This window comes from Schistocerca cancellata, chromosome 2 (genome assembly GCF_023864275.1).
Source record: "Schistocerca cancellata isolate TAMUIC-IGC-003103 chromosome 2, iqSchCanc2.1, whole genome shotgun sequence".
Taxonomy (NCBI): domain Eukaryota; kingdom Metazoa; phylum Arthropoda; class Insecta; order Orthoptera; family Acrididae; genus Schistocerca; species Schistocerca cancellata.
The window spans coordinates 786,151,728-786,179,214 of NC_064627.1; the positions used below are offsets into that span (position 1 = coordinate 786,151,728).

The 27,487-nt window shown below is 44.0% G+C and overlaps 1 protein-coding gene across 2 annotated transcripts in view; it reads left to right on the forward strand.

Annotated features, from left to right (window-relative positions):
* LOC126162643 (uncharacterized) overlaps nucleotides 1–27,487 on the forward strand; it is a 61,153-nt gene that overhangs the window by 12,005 nt on the left and 21,661 nt on the right. The window contains exon 3 of one of the 2 annotated variants that reach the window (XM_049919279.1): nucleotides 11,532–11,686. In XM_049919279.1, coding sequence (XP_049775236.1) covers nucleotides 11,552–11,686 — 135 coding nt within the window. In that variant the 5' untranslated portion in view covers nucleotides 11,532–11,551. The remainder of the gene's footprint in view (nucleotides 1–11,531; nucleotides 11,687–27,487) is intronic. The other variant, XM_049919280.1, reaches the window with a different exon arrangement.

Sequence of the window (27,487 nt, forward strand, 5' to 3'; positions counted from 1 at the left end):
GACCCATCTCTAGCTGCTACCAGTGACATTGTTTTAACCACGCTAGAATGTCTTGTTGACACCCAGCCATATGTGTCACTTGTGGTAGGGATGCGCAGGAGGGTGATTGTCCACCTCCTCCTCCCTGCTGAATCAACTGCAATGGCAGCCATGCCTCCGGCTCTCAGTAGTGTCCAGCGTATCTTGATGAGCGGGCTGTTCAAGACATCCGGGTAAAGGAAAAGGTGTCTTATCCCATTGCTCGTAAGTTACTGGCTAGTCGCAAACCCTGTGTTCTCCCATCTGGTACCTATAGTTCTGTACTTGTTACCCCTCATTCCATGAAGGACATGGCCACGCAGACATGCGACCCCAAATTCAGCTCTGAGGTTGTGAAATTGCCCAGTGTCAAGGTAGCATTGCCATCCCCCCGTCCAGCTGTGCAACAAGCCGTCAAACTCTTGCCTCAAGGGGTGAAACCACCAGCAACACAGCCAGTAGACCGGAAAGGACAGGAGTACTCCCATGAAAACTTCCCGTCCCTCCAGCCAAACAACACCCAAGTCTTCATCTAAGGCTCGAAGTAGTCCTCCAAAGGCAAATGGTCTTCCCCTTCACCACCTCAAAGATCCTCTTTGATGGTGTCTGCGCGTGATGCCTTAGTCCGGCCAGTATCTGCGTTGCTGGTGTGCAGCAACAACTGCTTTTCAGCATTGGACTCCACAGACCAACCGCACAAGAAAGCTGATGCTTCTGTGGACACCATGGAGTAGGATCCTCTTGCTTCTGTCCCCTGTAGTAGCGCCTATTCCCCAACTGTCACTTGGCAACCGCCAAGGTGACACCCTCACGTCTCTTCATCATGACTCTCCTCCAGTGGAACCTTTGTGGCCTTCGGTCCCACAGAGAGGATTTACAGCTACTTTTAGCGTCACAGCATCCACTTGTACTCTGCCTTCAGGAAACAAAATTGTGCCCTCATGACTGCTTTGATCTTTCACATTTCTTATTGATTCATTTTGACCTTCCCCCTGAGGTTGGCATTCCCTCTCATGGGGGCATCATGCTGCTCATACAGGATGACATTCATAGTCAACCCATCTTGCTGACTACCAATCTTCAAGCTGTGGCAGTTTGTCTTTTCCTTCCTCACCTGACTTTTTTCCTCTGTGCATTATACGTCCCTCCATCATTTGCTGTCACCAGGGCAGGCTTCCTTCATTTTATTGGACAGCTGCCTCCTGCATTTTTGCTACTCGGTGACTTTAACACACATCATCCTCTTTGGGGTTCTCCCAGGACCTGTCGGAGGTGTCCTCTTGGCTGACCTTCTTAACCACCTTAACCTCTTCTGCTTTAACACTGGAGCACCCACTTTCCTTTCAGACTCCTTGCACACCTATTCCTATTTGGACCTATCCTTCTGCACTGCCCAGCTTGCCCATCGTCTTGAGTGGTCTGTTCTTACACCTGCTTGAGTGAGCATTTGCTGTGTGCTATCCATTTGCTGACTCCTACCCTATCCGTGTGCATGCCTAAATGGCAGCTTTACTCCTCCCCAGCAGCCTTCGAAGAACAAGATTTCCTTAGTTGTGATGACCAGGTCGAATATCTCACACACGTTATCCTTACTGCTGCAAAAAGTTCCATCCCCCGCACTTCCTCTCAACCATGTCGTGTCTCAGTCCCTTGGTGGACTGAAGCATGCTGTGACACAGTTCGCACATGTAGATTTGCTCTCCATGTTTTTAACCTCCACCCTACGCTGGAAAACTGCATTTACTATAAACAGATGCATGCAAAGTGTTGTCGCGTTATTTTGGATAGGAAAAGAGGTAGCTGGCTTTCATTCACTAGTTCTTTTAACAGTTCCAAACCTCGCTTCGTCGTGTGACCCAACCTCCGACGGTTCTCTGGAACCAAGATCCATTCCCCAATTTCCGACCTGACAGTCACTGACAATGTCATTGTGGACCGTGTTGCTATCTCCAACACCTTGGGCCACCATTTTGTAGAAGTTTCGAGCTCTTCTCACTATCACCCTGCCTTCCACCATTGGAAGTGAGTGGAGGGGCTCAGGCAATACCCTTCTCTTCTCTGAATCGTGAGTGCTACAATTCTGTCTTTACTATGAGGGAGCTAGATCATGCTCTCAGTTCATCCTGATCCTCCGCCCCAGGGCCAGACGCCATCCACATTCAGATGTTGCAGCACCTTTCCCTTGCGGCCAAGCACTTTCTGCTTATCACGTACAACCACATCTGGGCAGAGGGCACGTTTCCTGGATGCTGGCGTGAAGCCACTGTCATACAAATACCTAAGCCCGGTAAGGACAAAAACCTTCTTTCTAGTTATCGCCCCATTTCTCTTACCAGCTGGGTTTGCAAGGTGATGGAACATATGATTCATGCCCAGCTGGTGTGATGGCTCGAGTCTCACAATTTACTGACAAATGCACAGTGTGGATTTCGAGTGCGGTGTTCTGCAGTTGTCCATCTTGTTACTTTGTCCACCCATGTCATGAATGGTTTTCTGCTGAAATTCCAGACTGTGGCCGTGTTTTTCGATTTGGAGAAGGCCTCTACAACACCTGCTGGAGAACTGGTATCCTCCGTACTCTTTACATGTGGGGCTTCCGTGCGCGCCTGCCCTGTTTTCTTCGGGCTTTTTACAAGAGTGAGTTTTCAAGGTGCATGTGGGTTCTGTCTTGTCGGACACCTTTACCCAGGAAAATGGCGTGTCTCAGGATTCTGTTCTGAGCCTTGTCCTCAACAATGGCTTTAGCTTTTCCCGTGACAAAACCGTCTGTCTGAATTTCTGGCAGCGCAAATGGTTTCTCCCACCATCTCTACATCTTGGGCCTGTTGCCCTTCTGTTCATTAAAACTACAAAATATCTGGGGCTCATGCTAGATAGGAAACTATCTTGGTCCTCCCATGTGTCTTACCTGGCAGCCTGCTGTACGCAGTCCCGCAATCTCCTACATGCCCTCAATGGTACTTTCCGGAGTGCCAGTCGAACCACCTTCCTCCGTTCGAAACTTGACTATGGGTGCTTTGTTTATACATCTGCACGCCCATCCCTCTTATGCCGTCTCAACACTATCCACCATCATGGTATCCATTGGCCATGGGTGCCTTTTACACCAGCCCAGTTGAGAGAGTGTTTACTGAAGCTGCTGAACTACCTCTGTCCTACCGCCGTGACTTTCGCCTCAGCAGATATGCATGCCGTTTGTCTGCCATGCGTGGCCACACCTCTTATGCCTTCTCCTTTGATGATTCCTTTCATCGTCAGTAAGTGGCTTGTCCCTCTTCTCTATTACCTCCTGGAGTCCGCTTTTGCCACTTGCTATGATGGCTTAACTTCACACTATCTGCAACTTTCCCAGTGGGTGTGAACCCTTCGCTGCCTTGGCTTCGTGCAGCAGCCAATGTTAACCTTGGCCTTCATTCGCTTCCTAAGGACACTACTCCAGCCTCGGTCTATCGCCTCCAGTTTCATGACCTTTTCATGGAACTTCATGATAGTACCTTTGTCTACACTGATGGCTCTGACTGCCTGTGCGGTTGGGTGTGCCTTTGTCATTGGCACCCGTGTCTTTTGATATCTGCTTCCGGCACACTCCTCAGTATTTACAGCCAAGCTTTTTGCCTTGTACCAGGCTATGGAGTACATCCAGCAACACAGCCTTTCCAATTGTGTCCTCTGCTCAGACTCACTCAGTGCCCTCTGAAGTCTATGTGCGCTGTACACTGCTCATCCCTTAGTAAAGTGGGTCCAGGAAAACTGTCACTTGCTCACTCTTCGTGGAGCCAGTGTCATGTTTCTGTGGGTCCCTGGTCATGCCGGTCTGCAGGAAACGAGGCTGCTGACATTGCTGCCAAGGTTGCAGTCCTCGTACCTCAGTCTGAGAGTACCTATATTCCCTCCAATGATCTCTGTGTTGCAGTCTGTCAGAATGTGGTGTCCCTTTGGCATTGCCAATGGTCCTCCCTTCATAGGAATAAGCTTTGGCTTATTAAGCCTCTCCCAGCACCTTCAACGACCTTCTCTTGGCACTCCCACTGGGAGGAGAGTCTTTTAACTCGGCTACGTATTGGGCACTGACATTTTAGCCATCGTCATTTGCTAAGGGTGCTACCCCACCACTTTCTACACATTGGGCCCAAATTTTAACTGTCCGTCACTTCCTGCTGGAATGCCCCTTTTTTAACAATTTACGCTCCAGCTTGGGTTTGCTGTCTGATTTATCATCCATTTTAGCAAATGATGTGCGGGCTGTCGACCACGTTTTACTTTTTATGTGCCAAAGCAATTTGGTAATACGTCTGTCCGTTGCAGTTGTGACATTTGGAATACATGGATTATAATCATCCAGTATTTGAGAATGAGAGCACTTGGCAAGTTCAGTTTCAAACGTTTTCTCAGCGTTTCCTTACTAACATACTTTACCTCAAATATTTTAACATGTCAGTTGATTTGTGAAGTAATCAGACATTTGAAGCAATTTTATACATAAGAGTTTGATTCCATAAAGACTTGGTGGGTTTACTGGTTGCAGAGAATGACTTTTAAGTGTTGTTTCCAGAACAAATGTTTCACACTGTAGAGAAGTGTAGGTTGTTCTGATCCAGCAAACAATTTTAATCTGTCAGGTAGTTTTGTAACAGATCCTGTTTACAAATTTTCAAGTTTTATATAATAACTTTATGAAATTGTGTACTCGGGTTCTTACAGATGTCCTTGTTCATGCCGCATATTGTCAGCATATTGGTAATTTCATGTTCACAAAGTTGTGTTGCTATAATAAAGCAAAGCACTCAGAATATCAAAATTTGAACAGTAAATTGCCAAAGCATTTGTAACAGGTTCTCTCAGTTTATCACCACGTTGGAAAGTTTTTGCACTCAACTTGTACTCGGAACCAAGAGCTGAATGAAACCTGGAGTAGAAACACCAAAATACTTAATGAGACCCAGAATCTACATTAAAAGGATGAGTCAGACGTCATGGAATGGAATGAGTGTTCATAGTAATAGACACACATAGTGTGTGTGTTGAGGTCAAAATTAAGTCTGATTACAAAGCTATCTGGGCGTAATGACACTCAGTGAACTCAAGTTCGTTGTATGTTTTTTACCAGCTTTCTGACTCTGCAGTGGCAGTTGTAGAATCTTTCAAAGGAAGTCTACATTGAGTAGTTCAGAAGTACACTCATCATGCAATATTAGTCAGAGGCAACTATAATATACAAAAGTATAAATTGAGACATCTATGGAGTCATTGCACACCTGACAACTTTCTGAAACACAGTCTCTGAAATACGTCATGAGTAACTAGTTGGACAACCTATATGCAATGCTAACATTTTGTACCTCATACTACAAAAAGTTGTGACTTTATGAAAAGTGTCTGTGTAGGGACTGGAGTTAGCGATCAAAATGTCATTATAGCCTTGATGGTTACTAAAGTTAACAAATCCATGAAAAAAGCTAGGAGACCATGTTGGATAATGCAGGTAAATTGTTGTTAGTAACCTACTTAGACAGTGAATGGATATAATTTAGTCCCAGTATGGACATGGAGAAATTGTGGGCAAAGTGTGAACTGCCAGTCACACTCTGGGGGAAGTAAGGGCTAAATATGTGGAGTAAGAATGGAAAAGTCCCCCTTCCCCATCTGGTTTTTTAATAAAATTCGGAAACTGCTGAAGAAACAGATTGATGCATTCACAGTTCAAAAAAGGACACACAAATGTCGACAGGTGAAAGCTGATAGAAAAATATCAATGCATGAAGAATACAGCTACTTTCACCATCATATGTTTCACAATCATATGTCGGTGAAAGATCTTGCTGAGAATCCTAGGAAATTCTGGTCTTATGTAAAATTGCTAAGCGGGTTGCAATCTTCATTCCATCACTCATTGATCATTCTGGTATGTAAAAAGAAGACGGCAGAAGAAAAGCTAGTGTGTTACATGTTGCGTTAAAAAAAATCATTTGAGCAGGAGGACTGTACAGATTTACCATCATTTGACTGCTGCACAATCTTCTGTAGCGGATGTAGGAAATCTATATCTCTAGTGTTAGAAAGAAACTAAAGTTGAAAGCTAATAAGTTGCCATGTCTGGGTGGAATCCTACTTCAGTTTTAGAGAGAGAAGTCTGTGGCATTGGCCCCTTGCTTGCCTTGCCTGTTTTGTATGTTTCTTGCCCAAATTAAAGTCCCAGGTGACTGGAAAAATGGACAGAAGTCTATTTTATACAAGAAAGATCTGCAGAATTGCAGAACAATATCCTTAATGTTGGTTTGATGCAGAATTATTGTGCATATTTTAAGTTTGAATATAATAAATATCTGTGAGATAATGTTCACAAATCGGCAAACATTTAGAAAGTATCACTCATTCTAAACTCTGCTTGCCCTCTACTAGCACAGTATCTTGCAAAACATGAAGAGCAACCAGCAGATTACTTATCCCTAGGTGTCTGGAAAAATATTTGAAAAGTGCCAGACAACAGATTGTCAATAAAGGTCTGAGCATATGGGATAGGTCTTAGATATATGAGAAACTGTAACATTTTTTAGTATTAGAATCCAATATGATGTCATGTATGGCAAGTGTTCCTCAGACGCAAAGTTGTTATTGGGAGTGCTCCAGCGAAGTGCGATAGGGGATTACTCTTGCTATCTGTATACATCAGTGATCTGTGGGATAGGACAAGCAGCAATCTGAGACTATTTACTGATGGCACTTTAGTTGTTTGGGAAAGTGCCATTGTTTAGTGAATGTAGAAGAATAGGGGATGACTCGGTTTTCGTTTGGTGTTACAAATGGCAGCTTGCTCTACATGTGGCAACATGTAAGTTAATGCAGATGAGTAGGAAAAACAATTCTGTGTTGTTTGAATAAAGTATAAGTGGTGTGCTGCTTGATGCAAGTCAGCTAAATACCTAGACATAACTTAGCAAAGTGACATGAAATTGAAAGTTGAAGGGAAGGAAAATGGTGGACTCTAGTTTATTAGGAAGATTCCAGAAAAGGGTTGCTCATCTATAAGGGACATTCAAAAAGAAACTAGCCAGAGGCATAATTACAGAAACCAGGACCTGTATGTTAGAAGTATTGACCCTGGCTGTTGAGACACTTGTCCCACTCTGACACAAGGTGGTGAATGGCTGTCTCATAAAATTCCCGGGGCTGCGATGTTAACCAGTTCCGTGTAGACAGCTGGATGTCGTCATCTGAGGTGAATCGTTTGCCCCTCAGTGCCTTTTTAAGGGACCCAAAAATGGCGTAATCACTGGGAGAGAGCTCCGGACTGTATGGAGGGTGGCCAAGAAGCTCCCATTTGAATTTCTGCAGGAGTGCCACGACTGTGTTGGCCGTATGAGACTTTACATTGTCGTGGAGCAGAATGACCCCATGGGTGATATTGCCCGGTCGTTTTGATTTGATCGCTTGGCAAAGGGTGGTCAAGGTTTGTGAGTAACACTGGGCATTGACTGTTGTCCTGTGCTGCAGGAAGTGAATCAGAAGAAATGAATTTTTGGTTCCTATAAAAAGCCTGTTCCCATAAAAAGCCTCTGAGGGGCAAATGATTCACCTCGGACGACGACTTCCAGCTGTGCATGCAGAACTGGTTAACATTGTAGCCCCAGGAATTGTTTGAGACAGCCATTCACTGCGTTGTGTCACAGTGGGACAAGTGTCTCAACAGCCAGGGTCAATACTTCTAACATAAAGGTACTGGTTGCTGTAATTATGCCTCCGGCTCGTTGATTTTTGAACACCCCTTAGATAAAGGAGACTGAGTACAGAACACTTGGGCCACCCAGTCTTGAGTAGTACTGGAGTGTTTGTAATGCCTGCAAGCTCAGATTAAGTTGGGAGGCCAATTGGAAATCGCCACTGTGTTCCTCAAACCCCTCCATCACGCTCGTTTCCTTGTGACGTGGTGCATCATCTCTGCTGTCAGGAAAAATAAGTCATGAAGAGGTGTAGATGGTTTGCAACCTGTGTTTGATACTCCTTGGCCATCATAGTGCCTTGCACGAGCTTCACTGGACCCATGGTGAAGGCATGCAGAAAGAATCTGCTGCCCCAATATACATTTCATGTAGATACCATGAATACAAGGTAAGAGAAATCAGGACTCGTAGACAAACATTCAAACAGTCATTTTTCCCTTGTTTCATTTGCAAGCAGAATAAGAAAGGGAATGTCTAGCATTGGTACAAGGTGCCATCCACCATGCATTGTATGGTGGCGAACAGGGTATGTAGGTAGGCGCAGAAGGAAAGAGTAGAAACAACATAATTTTGTGCTATATTGCTATATGGATCATAAGGAAAGATAGGAACATAGCTGTCAGTCACAAGCCCATTAGTTTTTTGTTATCATTTTTGCATATCCAAATTTCATCTTAAGTCCTAAAATACAAGGAAATTTACATAAAACATTAAGCAAAACATGTTATCCTCAAAGAATTTTGAGTCAACATACTTTTTGAGTGAGTTATAATCCAACAAACTTCCAGCAGTACATGTCACTATATGACTTGATTGATGTGCAGACAGAAAGAAACTGAGGAGTTTGTTCACACCAGGTTCTGCAGCGTCAGTTAGTGTCATGTTGCATAACTAATACCCTTTATATTCCAAAAACTGGCTGATTCAGTTTCTTTCCGATATAGTAGTTTAAAACTAATTTTTAATAAATAAAATCAGCAAGTAAATATGTGTATCACCTTTAAAGTACATCAAAAAACTGCTGAGTTACAGTGTGTTTATTCATATGATCCATCAAATTTTATGCCAAAGATCGTTAATTGGGCAATACAACTGGCCCCTACAGAACTGTTAAATCACATTCGAAATAAAAATTTAAAAAACTTTGTCTTTATCTTGATAAATAATAGTTACATACCAACTGCAATTTGTCAAAAGTTGTATGAAGCAATTCACGATCTTTTGCATAAGATTTGGTGGACCACTTCACCACTAACATAGGAATAAACGTGTCGCAAATAGGCATTACTTGATGTATTATAAAGGTGATATGCAAATATACTTGCTAACTTTATGTAATGAAAATGGGTTTTAAACTTCTATATTGGAAAGGAACTGGATTAGCTAGTTTTTGGAATATAGATAATGTTGCTTATACTACATGAAGCAGACTGGGGCTGCTGCACTTGTAAATAATCCCGTCAATTTCTTTCTGCGTGTACACCAACCAAGTTGTATGATGAGATGTACAGGGCTATTACAAACGATTGAAGCGATTTCATAAATTCACTGTAGCTTCATTCATTGACATATGGTCACGACACACTACAGATACGTAGAAAAACTCATAAAGTTTTGTTCGGCTGAAGCCGCACTTCAGGTTTCTGCTGCCAGAGCGCTCGAGAGCGCAGTGAGACAAAATGGCGACAGGAGCCGAGAAAGCACATGTCGTGCTTGAAATGCACTCACATCAGTCAGTCATAACAGTGCAACGACACTTCAGGACGAAGTTCAACAAAGATCCACCAACTGCTAACTCCATTCGGCGATGGTATGTGCAGTTTAAAGCATCTGGATGCCTTTGTAAAGGGAAATCAACGGGTCGGCCTGCAGTGAGCGAAGAAACGGTTGAACGCATGCGGGCAAGTTTCACGCACAGCCCGCGGAAGTCGACGAATAAAGCAAGCATGGAGCTAAACGTACCACAGCCGACAGTTTGGAAAATCTTACGGAAAAGGCTAAAGCAGAAGCCTTACCGTTTCGAACTCATTGATGGGGACATGCTGCGCCGAGTGTGGGAGGAACTTGATTACTGGCTTGATGTCTGCCGAATCACTAAAGGGGCACATATCGAACATTTGTGAATGCCTAAAAAAACTTTTTGAGTTTTTGTATGTGTGTGCAAAGCATTGTGAAAATATCTCAAATAATAAAGTTATTGTAGAGCTGTGAAATCGCTTCAATCGTTTGTAATAACCCTTTACTGCTGGGCGTTTGTTGGATTATAAATCACTCAAATAGTATGTTGACTAAACTGGATGATTTTTATTGGATAGTGTGATGTTCTATGTATTGTTTTGTGTAAATTGGTTTTGATTCTGTAATTTCCTTGTATTGTAGGAGTGAAGATGGCTATTTATAGCTGAAATCTGGATATCCAAGGTTAAAAAGAAATGGGATTGTGATTTATTGCTGTATTCCAGTCCCTTGCTTACAATAACATACAATCACTGTGGGCAACGGTTCCTTATGAAGTTAAAATTAGCAATATAGATTGGGTGTAACAGCTGAGGCAGGATTCTGACATAGGTACATGGGGCCTCTTGCATTTACCAATGTAAGATTTTTTACACATCACTTAAAAGTTAGAATGTGTTGGCGGAATAGCTCCTAGGTTGTGCACTTTGATGTTTTCATTAACGTTGCCTGAAAGTAGTAATAACCTTAACATGTGTTGTATATCTTTGGCTGTGATTTGTTATAAAACTTATGACATATTTTTATATCTAAAAACAAAGATGATGTAACTTACCAAACGAAAGCGTTGGTATGTTGATACACACACACACACACACACACACACACACACACACAAAATTCAAGCTTTCGCAACCCATGGTTGCTTCATCAGGAAAGAGGGAAAGACGAAAGGATGTGGGTTTTAAGGGAGAGGGTAAGGAGTCATTCCAGTCCCGGGAGCGGAACGACTTACCTTAGGGGGGAAAAAAGGACAGGTATAGACTCGCGCCCCCCCCCCCCCCCCAACACACACACCCATACGATAAATGTCTGCTTGTCTCTCTGTGTGTGTGTGTGTGTGTGTGTGTGTGTGTGTGTGTGGGTGTGTGGGTGTGTGTGGGCGCGTGCGCGAGTGTATACCTGTCCTTTTTTTCCCCCTAAGGTGTCTTTCTGCTCCCGGGATTGGAATGACTCCTTACCCTCTCCCTTAAAAGCCACATCCTTTCATCTTTCCCTCTTTCCTGATGAAGCAGCTGTGGGTTGCGAAAGCTTGAATTTTGTGTGTGTGTTTGTGTTTGTTTGTTTGTGTGTCTATCAACATACCAACGCTTTCGTTTGACAAGTTACATCATCTTTGTTTTTAGATATATTTTTACCACGTGGAATGTTTCCTCTATTATATTCTTATCACATATTTTACTACATTAGTACTTCATTTCACTGCGAATAGATTTATATTTCCAAAAATCAGTCAACATTGTTCTTCTAAACCTTTCGTTAAAACGCGAAAAAACTTTAAATTACTCCTTATAGTTCTGGAGTTGCTGTCAGTCCTTGTAAGAAACAGTTAAAATCTGTTTCTTTCATGTGGGCAAATTTGAGATAAAAACCATGTTGTCTGAAATGTTAATATCATGTACACCTGCTTTGAAGAACTGTAACATTTTTGGAACTTTTCAGTGAATGTATCTAGATATGACCATATGACTTATAGAAAGAATACATAAAGTATGTCAGTGTATCAGTACACAACCTCACCATTGTTTCACTTACAGTGCCACATTTCTCTGTTTTCAGCCATTAATACTTCATTTTAAATGGGTTTAGGTGCTAGTAAAACTGCCAAAATGAGTGATACTGGAGTAGGTGAACTTGTCAAAAATTTGATTGCTAGTGATGCAGTTGTGATATTCTCGAAGACATACTGCCCATATTGCACAATGGCGAAGGAGGTAAGCATTAATTCTTCAGTTCAATTTTAAAATAAATAACCACAAAATCTTTTTTATTAAAAAAGATTGAAAAATCACATTAAAATAATAACTTTCAAGTGCATTTATGTTTATTATATGAGGCTGCCATAAAATATTTCAAAAAATTGTTGCAGTATTGCTTTGAAGTGCACTATATATACAAACATTCCTCATTTATAGAGAATCTGTACGCGTCTAACTTAGCTCTCTTGAAGGTCTTAGCAAAATTACGTAAAATATGAGTGTAATGACATCCTACTGTATCTCAGCGTGTTGAATCTGAACTTGTCAGTTATGTAAGAGAAAGCTGACCACATGTCCTGTAATCCTTCCACTCTGTGATTATACACTGATCAACCAGAAACTTACGGCCACCTTCCTAATAGCCAGTATGTCCATCTTTGGCATGGGTAACAATGACGGTGCAAAGTTATTATTGGGAGTGCTCCAGCAAAGTGTGATAGGGGATTGGTCTTGTTCTCAATTTTCATTTGGTGTTACACATGGCAGCTATCTCTATGTATGGCAACATGTAAGTTAATGCAGATGAGTAGGAAAAACAATTTTGTATTGTTTGAATACAGTATAAGTGGTGTGGTGCTTAATGCAGTCACATCGGATAAATACCTAGACATAACTTAGCAAAGTGGCATGAAATGGAAAGTTGAAGGGAAGGCAAATGGTAGACTCTAGTTTATTGGATGGATTCCAGAAAAGGGTAGCTCATCTATAAAGGAGAATGAGTGCAGAACACTTGGGCCACCAAGTCTTGAATAGTAGTGGAGTGTTTGTGATGCCTGCAAGCTCAGATTAAGTTGGGGGGCCAGCACATCAATTGGAAATCGCCACTGTTTTCCTCAAACCACTCCATCATGCTTGTTTCCTTGTGACATGGTGCATTATCTTGCTGAAAAATATCTGCCGCCAGGAAACAAAATATTCATAAAGGGGTGTACATGGTTTGCAACCTGCGTTTGATACTCCTTGGCCATCATGGTGCCTTGCATGAGCTCTGCTGGACCCATGGATGCCAACATGAATGTTTCCCAGAGCATAATGTAGCTACTGTCAGCTGTCTCCATCCCCCAATACAGGTGCCAAGGAGCTGTTGCCCTGGAAGATGATGGATTCACACCCTCCCATCAGTATTGTGAAAAAGGTATCAGGATTCATCAGTGCTCTGCCACTGTGCCAATGTCCAGTGCTGATGGTCATGTGCCCATTTCAGTTGTAGTTGTTGATGTAGTGGTGTTAACATTGGCATGTGCATGGACTTTTGGCTGTGGAGCCCCATCTTCGGGACTCTTTGGTGCACTGTGCATCCACACACACTTGAACTCTGCCCAGGATTAAAGTCTAATGTATGTTCCACCACAGTTTACTGCCTGTCCTGTTCTACCAGCCTGCCCACCATATGAAGTCTGATATCTGTAATTAGGGGTACCCCCCCCACAACATGACATCTGGGTGTAGTTTCACCTTGATTTCACCACATGTTGAAGACACTCACCACAGCACTCCTCAAACACTCAACAAATTTTGCAGTTTCCGAAACGCCCTCGCTGAGTCTCCAGGCCATCACATTCTACCCTCTGTCGAACTCAGATTGTGCACCTTCCCTCTTCTACACACAGACAGTCCACTTGCTAGCACTACAATCACCATGCATGTGTCTGCTTTGCCAGGTGACACTGATATTGCCTGAACTGGTTTGTATTGATAGTAGGTTGGTGATCATAATGTTCTGGCTGATTACTGTATGTATATAGTATAAAAATAAAAATAAAGTGAGCTTATTGGTTCAGAAATTATGAAACCATATTGAGGGTGGGGTATGCTAGTTTCCGAAACTTTCAAATCATTGAAATGAACAAAACGAAATGCAATTAACTATTCTGTTGCAAGCAAGCGAGACAGATAGAGAGAACCTGCAAAATTTTGAGAAAATGGTAGAATGGTGAAATATTTTAATAAAATGCAGTCTCCAGTCCAATACAAGATAACTAGTTAATCATTTGGTTGCATGTGTAACAATTATTAGGTCTGTGTAGTATGATGGAAATATGTGCAGAACAAAGCGAGTGTAGTTTACACGAAAATCTAGAAAAGTTTGCTTTTAATCTCCAAGTAATTTAAAAAGGAAATGACTGAGTTTGAAATAAACACAAATAGTGTATGTAGTCTAGTGAGATTTAGGCTTTCCACATTAACAGTGGAAAGACATTGTCATTTACTCTTGATTACTGAACTTCTCTCCCTCCCCCGGGGCTCAAAGTCCCTTTTGTGGATACGTGTGTGGCGCACACAGGGCCCTGAGCTATTGCAGTCTCCTTCCTTTTTCCAGACTCCATTACACATAGTCCCTGTTCCTCTTTCTCACTCCTTGCTCCTTTCTCCGTGCCCCCTCCTTTCCCTGTTGGTGGACTTCTTTATGTCGACCTGGCTATCCTCCCGGCTTTGTTTTGGTATGTGGTCTTGTTCAGTCTGCTGCTTCCATCTCCTTTTCGGCGTTTTTGGTCCCCTTGGGGTTTGACCTCCATTTCCAACGTTTCCTGTTCAGTGTGAGCCATTTGGGGTTGAACTCCCAACCTAGTGTCCATAGTGCAGGCTCCTCTCCTGCTCCCCTTCCTTTTCCCTTGCACCCTGGTCCCCTTCCTGCTAGGTCACCAGCATGGTAGCCATTCTGCATGATGGGGCTGTTAAGTACCCTCATGGCTGAGCCCCCTGACAACACAGGGATCACACTGCTAGTATCTGAGCTGTTAACGCCTCGTGTATGCCAAGGAGTCAATGCTCATCACTTTGGGGCATCAAAATTCCCGGAAATTGCCACTGTGCCAGACGGTCCTTGTTGTAGCTGGGTGGCGCCCACGGGGTGAGCCCTGGTCAGAGTGGGTGGTACTAGGGCAGATGCCTCGCACATTAAGTGACAAAAGGTTCAACATCCTGGCCATTCTGTGGCCGTCTCTAAGAGTGACAGAAGACTTGACACTCCTCCTCCTGATCCTTCGGCTTTCCCCTCCCTGGCCACCCCCTGGGAAGAAGGTCAAGTTCGCCGGTGGGGGTTGAAACCTTCCGTTGGTACCTGGTTTGTGTTGGGACAGATGGTGAAAGTTTTGCCACAACCAAGTCTTTGTTTTTTGTGGAGACAATTGAAGATAAGTATGGCGAAGTGGAATCCATGAGTAAAATGCAGTCCGGTTCTTTGCTCATAAAGACATTTTCTGCTGCCCAATCTGGAGCCCTGTGTGCTTGTGACCATCTCGGTGACATCCCAATCTCTGTCACACACCACCAATCTCCAATCTTTGAACTCTGTACAGGGCATCAGTTTCCACCGGGATCTTCTTCTCCAAACTGATGAGGAGCTCCGTGAAAACCTCGAGCGGTGAGGAGTTCAATTTATCCGCCATGTACAGCGAAGCCCTAAAAAGTATCACACAGATACAGGCGCTTTTATCCTGGTCTTCGAGTGGGATACCCTCCCAGAGAAGGTCAAGGTGATGGTATATTGGTGTGATGTAGTACCTTACATCCCACCACTGATAAGATGCTTTAAATCCTTATGGTTTGCCCACATGTCTACCCGCTGCCCCAATGATGCCCTCTGTGGTGACTGTGGGTGCCCCCTCCGTGAGGAGAGTGCCTGTGCTCCCCCCACTAGTGTGTGTAAATTGTAATGTGCAGCATCCTCCACGCTTGCTAGCATGCCTGGTGTATGTGACAGATTCAAGAGTACAAGACCTTACATCGACTTACCTACACTGAGGCTTGTTGAAAGTATGACCGTCTCCATCCCGTGCCTGTCACTTCTATTTCTGCTTCAGTTACGTCCATTCCCCCTCCTACCCCCTTCTCTTCCCAGCCCCACCCCATTCGCCCCACACCTTCCGCCTCCCCCTCCCTCTCCCACTGCCCCTCGCCCTCCCCATCAATACCCATACCCACCCCTTCAGGTGCTGCTCCCCCTCCCCCGCCAGAGAAGCGCTCCTCTTCTTTGGCAGCCGCCAGTACTGGAGCTCCCTCCCGGGACTCCTCTTCAAGGCACCCCCTTGAAAGGCGATCTGCAGTTCCACATCGGCCGCGCAATCCGCAGCCGGTGGGGGCCAAGATTGCCAGGTGCAATTCCGTGCCCGAACTCACTGCAGTCTTCCTTCACAAGGGAAGCAGCAGAAACACAAGAACAAGGGCGAGGCCCCTCTGGTACCCCTGAGGTGCCACCTTCCCCTCCTCCAGCCAATGAACCAACAAGAGTCTGACCCCACCTATATGGACATTACCCCGTCCTTATCGGTGATGGATGGCGACTCTGCGGCGTGACCGGCTCCAGTCCATTTGCTTCCCATGTGGACTCCAGCTTGAGAATCCTCCAGTGGAATTGTAACGAATATTTGCACCACCTCCCGGAGTTGCAGCCCCTTCTTTCCACCAACTCTGCTGCTTGCATTGCTCTCCAGGAGACCCATTTTGTCAATTCTTACTCACCCACCCTTCATGGGTTCCACATTTTGTTGGAACTGAATTGGCCTCTTGAGTGCTTCTGGTGGTGTTTGCACTTGCACATTGTTAGTAAATGGGTTCCCCTCCATACCACTCTGGAAGCAGTTGCTGTCAGGGTCCATCTGGCCACTCCAATCACAATCTGTAATCTCTACTTCCCGTCTGACAGGCCGCCCACACCCCTTGCCCTAACTGCCCTTCTTCAACAACTCCCTTTGTACTTCTAGGGGACTTGAATGCCCACAACCCTCTTTGGGTAGTCACACGACTACTGCCCTGGGCAGGACAGTTGAAGCTGTTCTGGCAGGGCTTGACCTCTGTCTACTAAACACCAGCACTCCCACACACTTTAGTGTGGCACATGGCACTTTCTCTGCCATTGACGTCTCCTTCTGCAGTCCCGGCCTCCTTCCCTCCATTCAGGGGGATGTCCATGATGACTTATGTGACAGAGATCATTACCCGATTGTTTTGACCTTCCTTCATTGTGTCTCGCACCGTCACCCTCCCAGGTGGGCCTTCTCTAAAGCTGATTGGGGTGCCTTCTCCTCTGCTACCATCCCCCCTGTACTACCACACAGCAGTATTGATGAGTCTACACAGACTTTGACTGCCGCCATTCTTTCCGCAGCTGTTTCAGCCATCCCTTCTTCCTCGGGTTACCCCCATCGGAAGATGATCACTTGGTGGACTCCAGAAATTGCTGCGGCCATAAAAGACCACTGCCGTGCTCTTCAAACGCTTCAGGCAGCACCCTTCTACTGCTCTCCTTCTGGTCTTTAAATGATTCTGCGCCTAGGCACGTTACCTAATCAAATTTCAGAAACAGATTTGCTGGGAATGATATGTGGTTGCCATAGGACTGCACACCCCCTCTTCACAAGTCTGGACGAAACTCAGACGAATTTTTGGCCATCGTCCTCCCACTGGTGTCGCATTTCTGTGCATGGTGTTGTCCTTACTCATCCAAAATTTCTCCCAGAGTGTTTCGCTCAACACTTTGTCCAAGAAGTACTGGTGCTAAATTGTTCGCATTGACCCTGTGCCCATAGTCATGTTGGACAAATGGAGATGATGTCTTAATTATTCATGACGCCTTTGGCACAGTTGTTTTATTAATCTCCATTGCATGATGTAATTTTAGATTTTTTACTTCTGATGAAGGTATATTTATATATACCGAAACCTTGGTCAAGAATTTTAATAAATTTTTAACCTGCAACTGTTTTGGCTGTCATCTTTTATCGTGAAGAATTTCAACAGTTGCTGTTTCAGCCATGTTCAAAATCTTACTGGACTGTCCCAACTTAGCCTCCTTGCGATGGACCTTTAGCTTTCCTGGCTCATTACCCCTGGTGTTAGCTGACAGTGCCTCAACATCTGATCTAGTTTTACAATTTCTTCTTGATGAGGGTTTTTATCGCTTTATTTAAGGGTGGGACCTTCAACCTTATCAGTCGGTGGAGGGGATGGCAGGCCGTCTTGGCTCTCCCCTTCGCCCCGATTGGACTGGCTTCGACTGGGCTTGGTGGTTCACCCCCGCCCTCTGCCTTCCCACTCCTTTCCTAATGGGGTCTGTTTTATCTTGAGTGTCTATCTTGTCTACCGGTGCTTCTTCCTTTATGCCCCTGTCATTAGTCACTTTCTTTCCCTCCTCTCTTCTTCCACGTTATTCCTTCCTTCTCTGTCGATAGTTTGTAATTTTATGACCATTGTAGTTCCCTGTTATAGTGTGAGGTTTTATCGGTTTTAGTTACTCCAGGGTCGGAGGGACTGATGGCCGTGTAGTTTGGTCCCTTCTCCAACCAACCAACTTCACACCCATCATTTGTATAATACCATTGGAGCAATATCAAAATACAGCACAGCAAGCAAACAAAAACCACACAGATAATTGAACAGATCGATGTAAGAAAGTGCTAAACCTCAATTTGGTATTAAGATTAGTCTGACCACAGAATCAGTTATCTTCAAGTGCACCACAGCTGGTAACAATCTGACAAAGCTGAAATAGTAGGAAAAATGTATTTCTGTATACAAGAACTGTGCAAGGACTCTGTGTGGTTGCTGATGGGAATTACTCAGTCGATAGAAGATGGGAGATGGTTTGACTTCGGACCTATATTCAACTAACGATCAATATTCATGCTATGTTAAATTTTAATGTGTGCTATGTAATCTGTGAAGGTTGTATAGTTTTATAGAGAGAAAGAGAGAGAAAGAGAGAGAGAGAGAGAGAGAGAGAGAGAGGGGGGGGGGGTTCCTCGTATATTGGAGGAGATCCAAAGTATAAGAGATGTTCAAAAAGAAATGAGCCAGAGGCATAATTACAGAAACCAGTACCTGTGTATTAGAAGTATTGACCCTGGCTGTTAACACTTGTTCCGATGTAACGCAAGGCGGCGAATGGCTGCCTCATAAAATTCCCAGGGCTTTGATGTTAACCAGTTTTGCACAAACAGCTGGACGTTGTCATCCAAGGTGAACCGTTTGCCCCTCAGAGCCTTTTTAAGAGGACCAAAAGTGGTGTAATCACAGGGAGAGATGTCCAGACTGTATGGAGGGTGGCCGAGAACCTTCAGTTTGAATTTCAGCAGGAGTACAGCGACTTGTTGGCTGTATGAGGCTTTGCATTGTCGTGGAGCAGAATGTCCCCATGGGTGAGATTGCCTGGTCATTTTGATTTGATCGCTCGGCGAAGGGTGGTCAAGGTTTGCGAGTAACGCTAGGCATTGACTGTTGTCCCGTGCTGCAGGAAGTGAATCAGAAGGGGGCCATCTTGGTCAAAGAAGAACATCAGCATAACCTTCCCTGCACTTGTGTGGACGACGACCCTCAGCTGTACATGCGGAACTGGTTCACATCGCAGCCCCGGGAATTTATTGAGACAACCATTCACCGCCTTGTGTCACAGTGGAACAAGTGTCTCAACAGCCAGGGTCAATACTTCTAACATAAAGGTACTGGTTGCTGTAATTATGCCTTTGGCTTGCTTCTTTTTGAACGCCGCTTACACAATTGTTCATGGAAGGAGATCAGTGATATGAAGAAGCCATTCTTGTAGATTATACACAATGTCATAAAAGTGAGTGACATTGAACACACTACTTACACAGTCTAGGGAAAGAGCTGATTTGCACACAGGGAACAAACTTACCAGTGTGGGTAGGTGAAAAAGTTAAACAAAAATTTTTCTGGTGAAAAGCCTCGAACTCAAACAAGGAAATGGTGGATGAAGATGTTCTTGTACTGGGCAGATAAAGATATGAGTTATATCTGACTTGCTTAAATATATGTATTAGTTCCTACTAAATCACTTTGCAAAGAGCAACACCCATATGTTGAATGGACTGCTTCCAATATTTTGACCATATTTTGCAGTAGTCAGTACTCATAGAAGAATGCTGTCAAATTATCTTGGGCATAATTTGTTTCTTGTTCTTCTTTAGGAGGGTACTGGTGATGTGGAGCAGAGAGCAAATGTTACCAACAAGCATGTTATAGGAGATAAAATGCTGTAAAAAATGTTGGTCACAGTGCGAGAAAAACTCTAATAGTTCTGAAACGAGTAGGTGTGCTGTGACTATTTAGAGTTAACACTTACGTCCATGGATTCAAAGCAAGTAATATGTGTAACTGAAACATGGAGACACCATGAGTAGATTGTTTAGTTTCCTTGTGACATTGAAACAAATGTAGGAATATATAAATGAAATATTTTCCCTGCACATTGGAGCCAGAGCATGTGCTGTAGCCCAGTAGCACGCGGTTCAACTGCTTCAGGACTGCTAGCCTTCCTCAGCTGGTGCGCATGTGATGTAGATTGAAGTGGCTTGTCCTCTCTGCTATTCTACAGCTCTGAGGCCACGTGACTAGGCCACGCAATAATGCACACTCCCAGCTGTAGTGCCCATGAGATAACCTCACTATGAACTATGTCAGCATTTGCCCTGAAGTACTCACCTGATCTAAATCATCTGAAGAGACTCCCATTACTTCCTCCCTCCCACCCCCCACTGCCCCCCCCCCCCTCCCTCCCAAATGTGTGTTGCACTAACTATGGCTGCAGCCGTATTTTGCTTTAGCATGATCAATCACATGAACTGAGTTGTCACAATACTAGAGATTTAGTGAAAAATAATTAAAATATATGCCAAACAGTTGGAAAGTCCAAGATAGAATAACAATTATATGAAAAGGGTAGTGTGTTACTCACTTTATTGAGGAGGTATTGAATTGGCGACAGGCCCAGTGAAAAGACTACCAACCATTTAAGACTTAGGAGAAAAAGATCCTCTGAAATACAAAACACACCCACACTCACAAAGCACAACACACACGAACATGGCAGCTCTCTCCAGGTGCTGGGACCCGATTGTGAGCAGCAGTCTGCTGGGATGGATGATGGGGTTGGGGAGGGGGTGGGGCAGGGAATGTAGGGGGCCAAAAGACTAGTAGGTGCAGTGGTGCGGTAGAAGGGATGCGTATAATGCTGGATTGGGAGCAGGGAAGGTGATAGTTAGGTGGAGGGCAGGGACTAGCAAAGATAGGAAGAATCCAGATGGTGCAGGCAGTGAAGCTGTTATTGAAGTGAAGCAGATCATGCTGGACAGGATGTTCAACAACTGGGTGGTCCAATTGACATTTGACCACAGCTCAGTGGTGGTCATTCATGTGGGCAGACAGCTTGATAGTTGTCATTTCCATGTAGAAAGTGCCATAGTAATTGCATCTTGGTTTGTAGATCAGATGGCTGTTTTCATAAGGAGCCCTGCCTTTGATCGGATAGTAGATGTCTGTGATAGGGCTGGAGTAGGTAGTACACTCTGATTAAAATCACTTTGTGATTGATAGAGTGCATTGCTGGGGGGCAGTGTTGCTGGAATTTAGCCAGCCACACTGCAAAACGTGCAGCATCTAACCTACAAAACCAACAACATAGACTTGACCCTCGAAAGTAAACTACGGTTGGCTGACGGCTGGCCCCTACTGCTTACCTTGCTGAAACTTCAATAACAAAGTAATTTTAATTGGAATATAGTGGGAGGACATATGGGACAGGTCTCACATCTAGGCCTATTGCAGGCTTAGGAGACAAGGTGTCGGAGTAGGGATGGACAAGAGTACTGCATTAAGTTCGGTGGGCAGCAGAATGCTTCTGTTGAAGTGTGAGGAGGATATTTCTCATTTCAGGGCATGACAAAGAGGTAGTTGAAACCCTGGCAAAGAATGTGATTCAGTTTCTCCAGTTGTGGGTGGTTCTGAGTCATGAGAGGTAGTTGAAACCCTGGCAGAGAATGTGATTCAGTTTCTCCAGTTGTGGGTGGTACTGAGTCATGAGAGGAGGCACCTTTGTGGCTGGGCAGTGGGCGTGTTGGAGGTGGTAGGTGACTGGAGAGGCGAGGTTGGGAGGGTAATATCGAACTGTGAAGGCCATAATGATGCCCTGGGCATATTTAGAGAGGAACTGCTCATTGCTATAGATGGGATGATCTCAGGTGGCTAGGTTGGATGGAAATGACTTTTGTTGTTGGAAATGATTTCTTGTTGTGGGAAGGGTGACAGCAGTTGTAGTGGAGGTATTGTTAGAGACCAGCTGATTTGATGTGGACGAAGGTACTGATGTAGCCACCTTTGAGGTGGTGGAGATAAATACTCTACTGGCCATTAAAATTGCAACACTGAGAAGAAATGCAGGTGATAAATGGGTATTCATTGGACAAATATATTATACTAGAAGTGACATCTGATTACATTTTCATGCAATTTGGGTGCATAGTCCTGAGAAATCAGTACCCAGAACAACCACCTCTGGCCTTAATAACGGCCTTGATATGCCTGGGCATTGAGTCAAACAGAGCTTGGATGGCGTGTACAGGTACAGCTGCCCATGCAGCTTCAACACGATACAACAGTTCATCAAGAGTAGTGAGTGGCGTATTATGACGAGCCAGTTGCTCAGCCACCATTGACCATATGTTTTCAATTGGTGAGAGATCTGGAGAATGTGCTGGCCAGGGCAGCAGCTGAACATTTTCTGTATCCAGAAAGGCCCGTACAGGACCTGCAACATGCAGTTGTGCATTATCCTTCTGAAATGTAGGGTTTCGCATGGATCAAATGAAGGGTAGAGCCACGGGTCGTAACACATCTGAAATGTAGCGTCCACTGTTCAAAGTGCCGTCAATGCGAACAAGAGGTGACTGAGACGTGTAACCTATGGCACACCATACCATCACACCGGGTGATATCGCCAGTATGGCGTTGGTGAATACACGCTTCCAATGTGCATTCACCGCGATGTCGCCAAACACGTATGCGACCATCATGATGCTATAAACAGAACCTGGATTCATCCGAAAAAATGACGTTTTGCCATTCGTGCACCCAGGTTCGTCGTTGAGTACACCATCGCAGGCGCTCCTGTCTGTGATGCAGTGTCAAGGGTAACCACAGCCATGGTCTCAGAGCTGATAGTACATGCTGCTGCAAACATTGTCGAACTGTTCATGCAGATGGTTGTTTTCTTGCAAACATCCCCATCTGTTGACTCGGGGATCGAGATATGGCTGCACGATCCGTTACAACCACGCATCACAACTACATTTCAGCAGGCAATGCCGGTCAACTGCTGTTTGTGTATGAGAAATCGGTTGGAAACTTTCCTCATGTCAGCAAGTTGTAGGTGTCGCCACCGGTGCCAACCTTGTGTGAATGCTCTGAAAAGCTAATCATTTGCATATCACAGCATCTTCTTCCTGTTGATTAAATTTCGCGTCTGTAGCACGTCATCTTCGTGGTGTAGCAATTTTAATGGCCAGTAGTGTATCAAGACTCATGACTTGTTGAGTTGAGGGGGGAATCGGGTGAAGTGAATGGTGAAGGTGGACCTTCAGTCCACACTGTGAAGATTTCATCAAAGAATCTGAACCAAGTGAGCAGTTTGGGATTCTGGATGGTTAGGAAGGATTGATTCTTCTAGATGGTCCATGAATAGGTTGACATCGTATGGTGCCATGTGGGTGCCCTTTGCTGTAGCATGGATTTGTTTCTCGGTGATGCCTTTAAAAGGGAAAGCTTGTTCAATAGTCATGACCATGGGCATTAGGGATGTTAGTGCAAAGGGAGGTGACATCAACAGTGATGAGCAGGGTAAAGGAACAAGACATTTGGAGAGTCAGTAGAGGAAATGGTCGATGCCTTTTATATAGGAGGGCAGATTGTGGGCAACAGGCTTAAGGTGGTAGTGCAGGGAGGGGTGGGGGTTGGAGGGAGAGATACTCAAAGTTGAGGTTGTGAGATGGACCTAAGAATTTGAGGAGGGGCTGGAGATCATGCTGGATATCAGGAATGCGGTCACTGTGGTAATGTTTGTAGGTGGACATACCTGACTGCTGGCTGAGTCCCTCTGTCAGGTTCCCTGCAGATCATAACCAGCGGATCCTCTGTAGGCAGGTGAGACTGTATTTTAAGGTCAGGATCATTTTTTAGGTGATGGGTTGTAGTTCATTCTGTGCATGTAATGTTAGTTTCCAGTAGAGGGATTTAGGGAATGATGGGGAGACGAAATTTGAAGTGTGGAAATTCTGGAAAGTTAGCGGAGTAATATTTTTTGTTGGGGGTAGGGGGGAGTGGGTGTGGATCACGGTTGGATGAAGGAGTGAATTGAGTCAAGATTATTTAGTATTGGTTCTGGATTGAGTTTGATTAGAAGGCTGGGTGGCAAAAAATCATTTCCACTGTAGGGACTGGGAGGAGAAAAGGAGGTCTTTAAAAATCCCAGCATGAATGAATTTGGAACTAGGGCAAAAATTAAGGCATTTGAAAGGACTGATACTTCTGTGTCACGGAGGCTTTTAGAGGAAAGATTTGACAGTGTTTTGGGTTTGTTTAGTTCCTGAATTCTGTATGGTAGTGGGCGAGAGTCTCGAGGATGTGATAAATTCAATACGTTTGCCAGGCAGCATCTGTCAGCTGTGAGGGGATGTGGGGGAGATTTGTGGGGGTTCTTGTAGATATGTTGAATAGTGATAGTCCATGGCAGGAAAGGGCTGGAAAGTTTTTTGTGGTGGCATTTTGTATGCTGCATTACATGCAGGAGGGCAGGAGTTCCATCTGGTAGACTGAACACCGTTGGCAGTCAAAATTGCAATACTATGAAGGCGTCATGAAACAAATCTCAGATTGGCCTGAGGTGGGCCACATACTTGGATAACCATCTACACATTCTGTATGTAGGGAAGATTATGCAGCTGGTTTTTCATTCAGAAATAACACTTGAATGCTGGTTGGTTGTGAGAAGACAGCATGAGAAATGTCAGAATTTGACAGTGTCAGGATTGTGGTCAATCAACACCACTATTTACTGTTCCATGATATTCTTGCTCACATTGATCAGGATCTCATGACTGTCATGCATGTATGAAATCAATGGGTTCAGGGGGGCATACTCCCTGCCATGCAAGACATCAGCGATTTTGTGACTTGCACTGGAGGACAGACAGTTTGCTTGGGCACACAGGATTATACAGCCACTTCATGTACCTTAAGTTATGCAGTGGGCTTGTTCACAGCAAGATGAGTATCCACACGGAGAGGAAGACAACATCTGGAGCACAAGCACCATTATTGCAGTTTTCATTGATGTAGCAGCAGAAGGAAGCTTACCCGCATTGCTGCATCCAACAACAGTAGTGGACACAGGAGTGGCAGTACATTTTTCTAGTGTCCTGAGTCTGCATACCACATCACAGTGGTTGAATCTGTGTGTGGATCCTGAGAGGAGAACAGATGTTGCCAGATGGCTTTTCTCTTCATCATACAGGCTCAGCACACATGATGGCGTAGGGTCCTATTGTGTACACATGCATAGCTAGCAACCTGGACTGCAGCTTAGATTTCTTTAAGGCTGGTGGTTATGCCATGGATTTGAAGTCCCTGTGACATTGTCTTTCAGCAAGGTAACACTAAACTGTATGTTGCCCTTTCCTCGATACAGAGGATGACTGTTGCAGTTGCCAGCACATTGTACAAATCTCAAATCCCCATTGAAAATATCTTGTTATGGATTTTGTGAGACTGGCAGCCACCACTCACCAGCCACTACAGTTGAGGAACTCGTGGCATAGTGTTGAAGCAGCATGGAATGTTGTACCTGTATCTATCATCCAAGCTCAGGTTGATTTGATGTCCAGTTGGTTTATAGCAGTTGCTGCTGCCAGAGGTGGCAGCTCTGTGTACTAAATTTTGCACTGTGTAAACCAGTAAAGCACTTAATTTTCTTTCCACTATACTGTATATACATGGTAAGTAAAATTTCAATGTTTGCTATCCTTCCTGCTGGTGCAGTGTACTTTTAGATTTGAGATCTAATTTTACTCCAAGTTCCAGTGTCCTGTTCAATTGGAATAGTTTTGAGCAGAGGCTCTAGTATTAGGAATTCTTAAAGTCTTGTCAGTCTGTGAAAGTTTGGAAGGCACTGCTGGCATAGTTTTCAACTGGGGTGTGTGTTTGGGTCTTCACTACATACTTTCTGTTTTGTACTCTAATCACCTACTCAATATATTTGCTGAATTTCTCAGGAGGACCATCCACAGAAACCAAATTTCCAAATCTGGTTTTCTATATTGATAGGTTGTAGTTCTGTCATTGTTTTAATTAGTGCATTTAAAATAAGAATCAGTAGGACAAGAACTTATGCACATTACTAATGGAAATGTTAGCAAGGATCTTAATCATGTCATCTTTCTTGGTCAAGTTTCCTTCAGTACCAATAGTGTTAGTATACTTTTTATTAACCAGTACACTCAAAGTTGAGAATGGCTTGTTTATATGCCCTCCTCCTTTTTCTGCCCAGCTTAGGAATGCAAATAGTTGTTGTTTATCACAGATAATGTTTTTTATGTTGTCTTATACAAAAACTTCATGAAACTGTTGATTCAGCAGGAATTCTGATCGAGATTGACAGCAATGTGTCAGTAGCTTATGGTAAAATACTACTATGAAAAGTTGTCAGGTGCTCAATGCCTTTCATATCTTCAATGACCCTTTAAAACTAGTCCACATAAAGATCTACTGTACTATTCCCACACATGCCCTTCATCTTCTGACTGTGGGCCAGGCCCCAGTTATAGAGGACCACCACCATCATTTTTGAACTTAACTATTTCCTTCTCTGTGTTTGGACTACTTACCATTGTGCCCAAAAGTGAGGAACATTCTACCCACAATCTCTTCCACTCATCCTAAATTGGTATACTACTGCCTACAGTCTGAATATTTCCTGAGGGCATGCAGCTCTACTGTATGGTTAAATGATGATGGCATCCTCTTGGTTAAAATATTCCTGAGGTAAAGTGTCCCCCATTTGGATCTCTGGGCAGGGATTACTCAGGAGGATGGCGTTACCAGGAGAAACAAAACTGGCGTTCTATGAATTGGAGTGTGGAATGGCAGATCCCTGAATCAGGGAGGCAGGTTAGAAAATTTAAAAAGGGAAATGGATAGGTTAAAGTTAGATATAGTGGGAATTAGTGAAGTTCGGTGGCAGGAGAAACAGGACTTGTGGTCAGGTGAAGCAGTATTATAAATACAGAATCAAATAGGTTTAATATGAACACGGATCAGCTACTATGAACAGCATAGTGAACACATTGTTATAGTAAAGATACACATGAAGCCCACACCTGCCACAGTAGTAAAAGATTATATGCCAACTAGCTCTGCAGATGAGGAAGAGGTTGAGGAAATGTATGATGAGATAAAAGAAATTTTTCAGTCAGTCAAGGAAGCCAAAAATTTAGTAGTCATTGGAGACTGAAATTCGGCATTAGGAAAAGGAAGAGAAAGAAATGGTGAATATGGACAGGGGGAATGGAATGAAGGAGGAAGCCACCTGGCAGAATTTTGCACAGAGTGTAATTTAATCATATCTAACACTTGGTTTAAGAATCATGAGAGAATATTGTGTACATGGAGACAACCTGGAGGCACTGAAAGGTTTCAGATTGAGTATATAATGGTTAGACAGATATTTTGGAACCAGATTTTAAATTGTAAGACAGTTCCAGGGGTAGATGTGTATTCTAACAACAATTCATTGGTTGTGAACTGCAGATTGAAACTGAAGAAACCACAAAAAGGGGGAATTCAAAGAGATGGGATCTGCATAGATTGAAAAAACAAGAAGTTATAGAGCATTTCAGAGGGAGTGTTGGAGAATGATTGACAAGAACAGGGGAAAGGAATACGCTAGAAGAAGAATGGGTAGCTTTGAGAGTT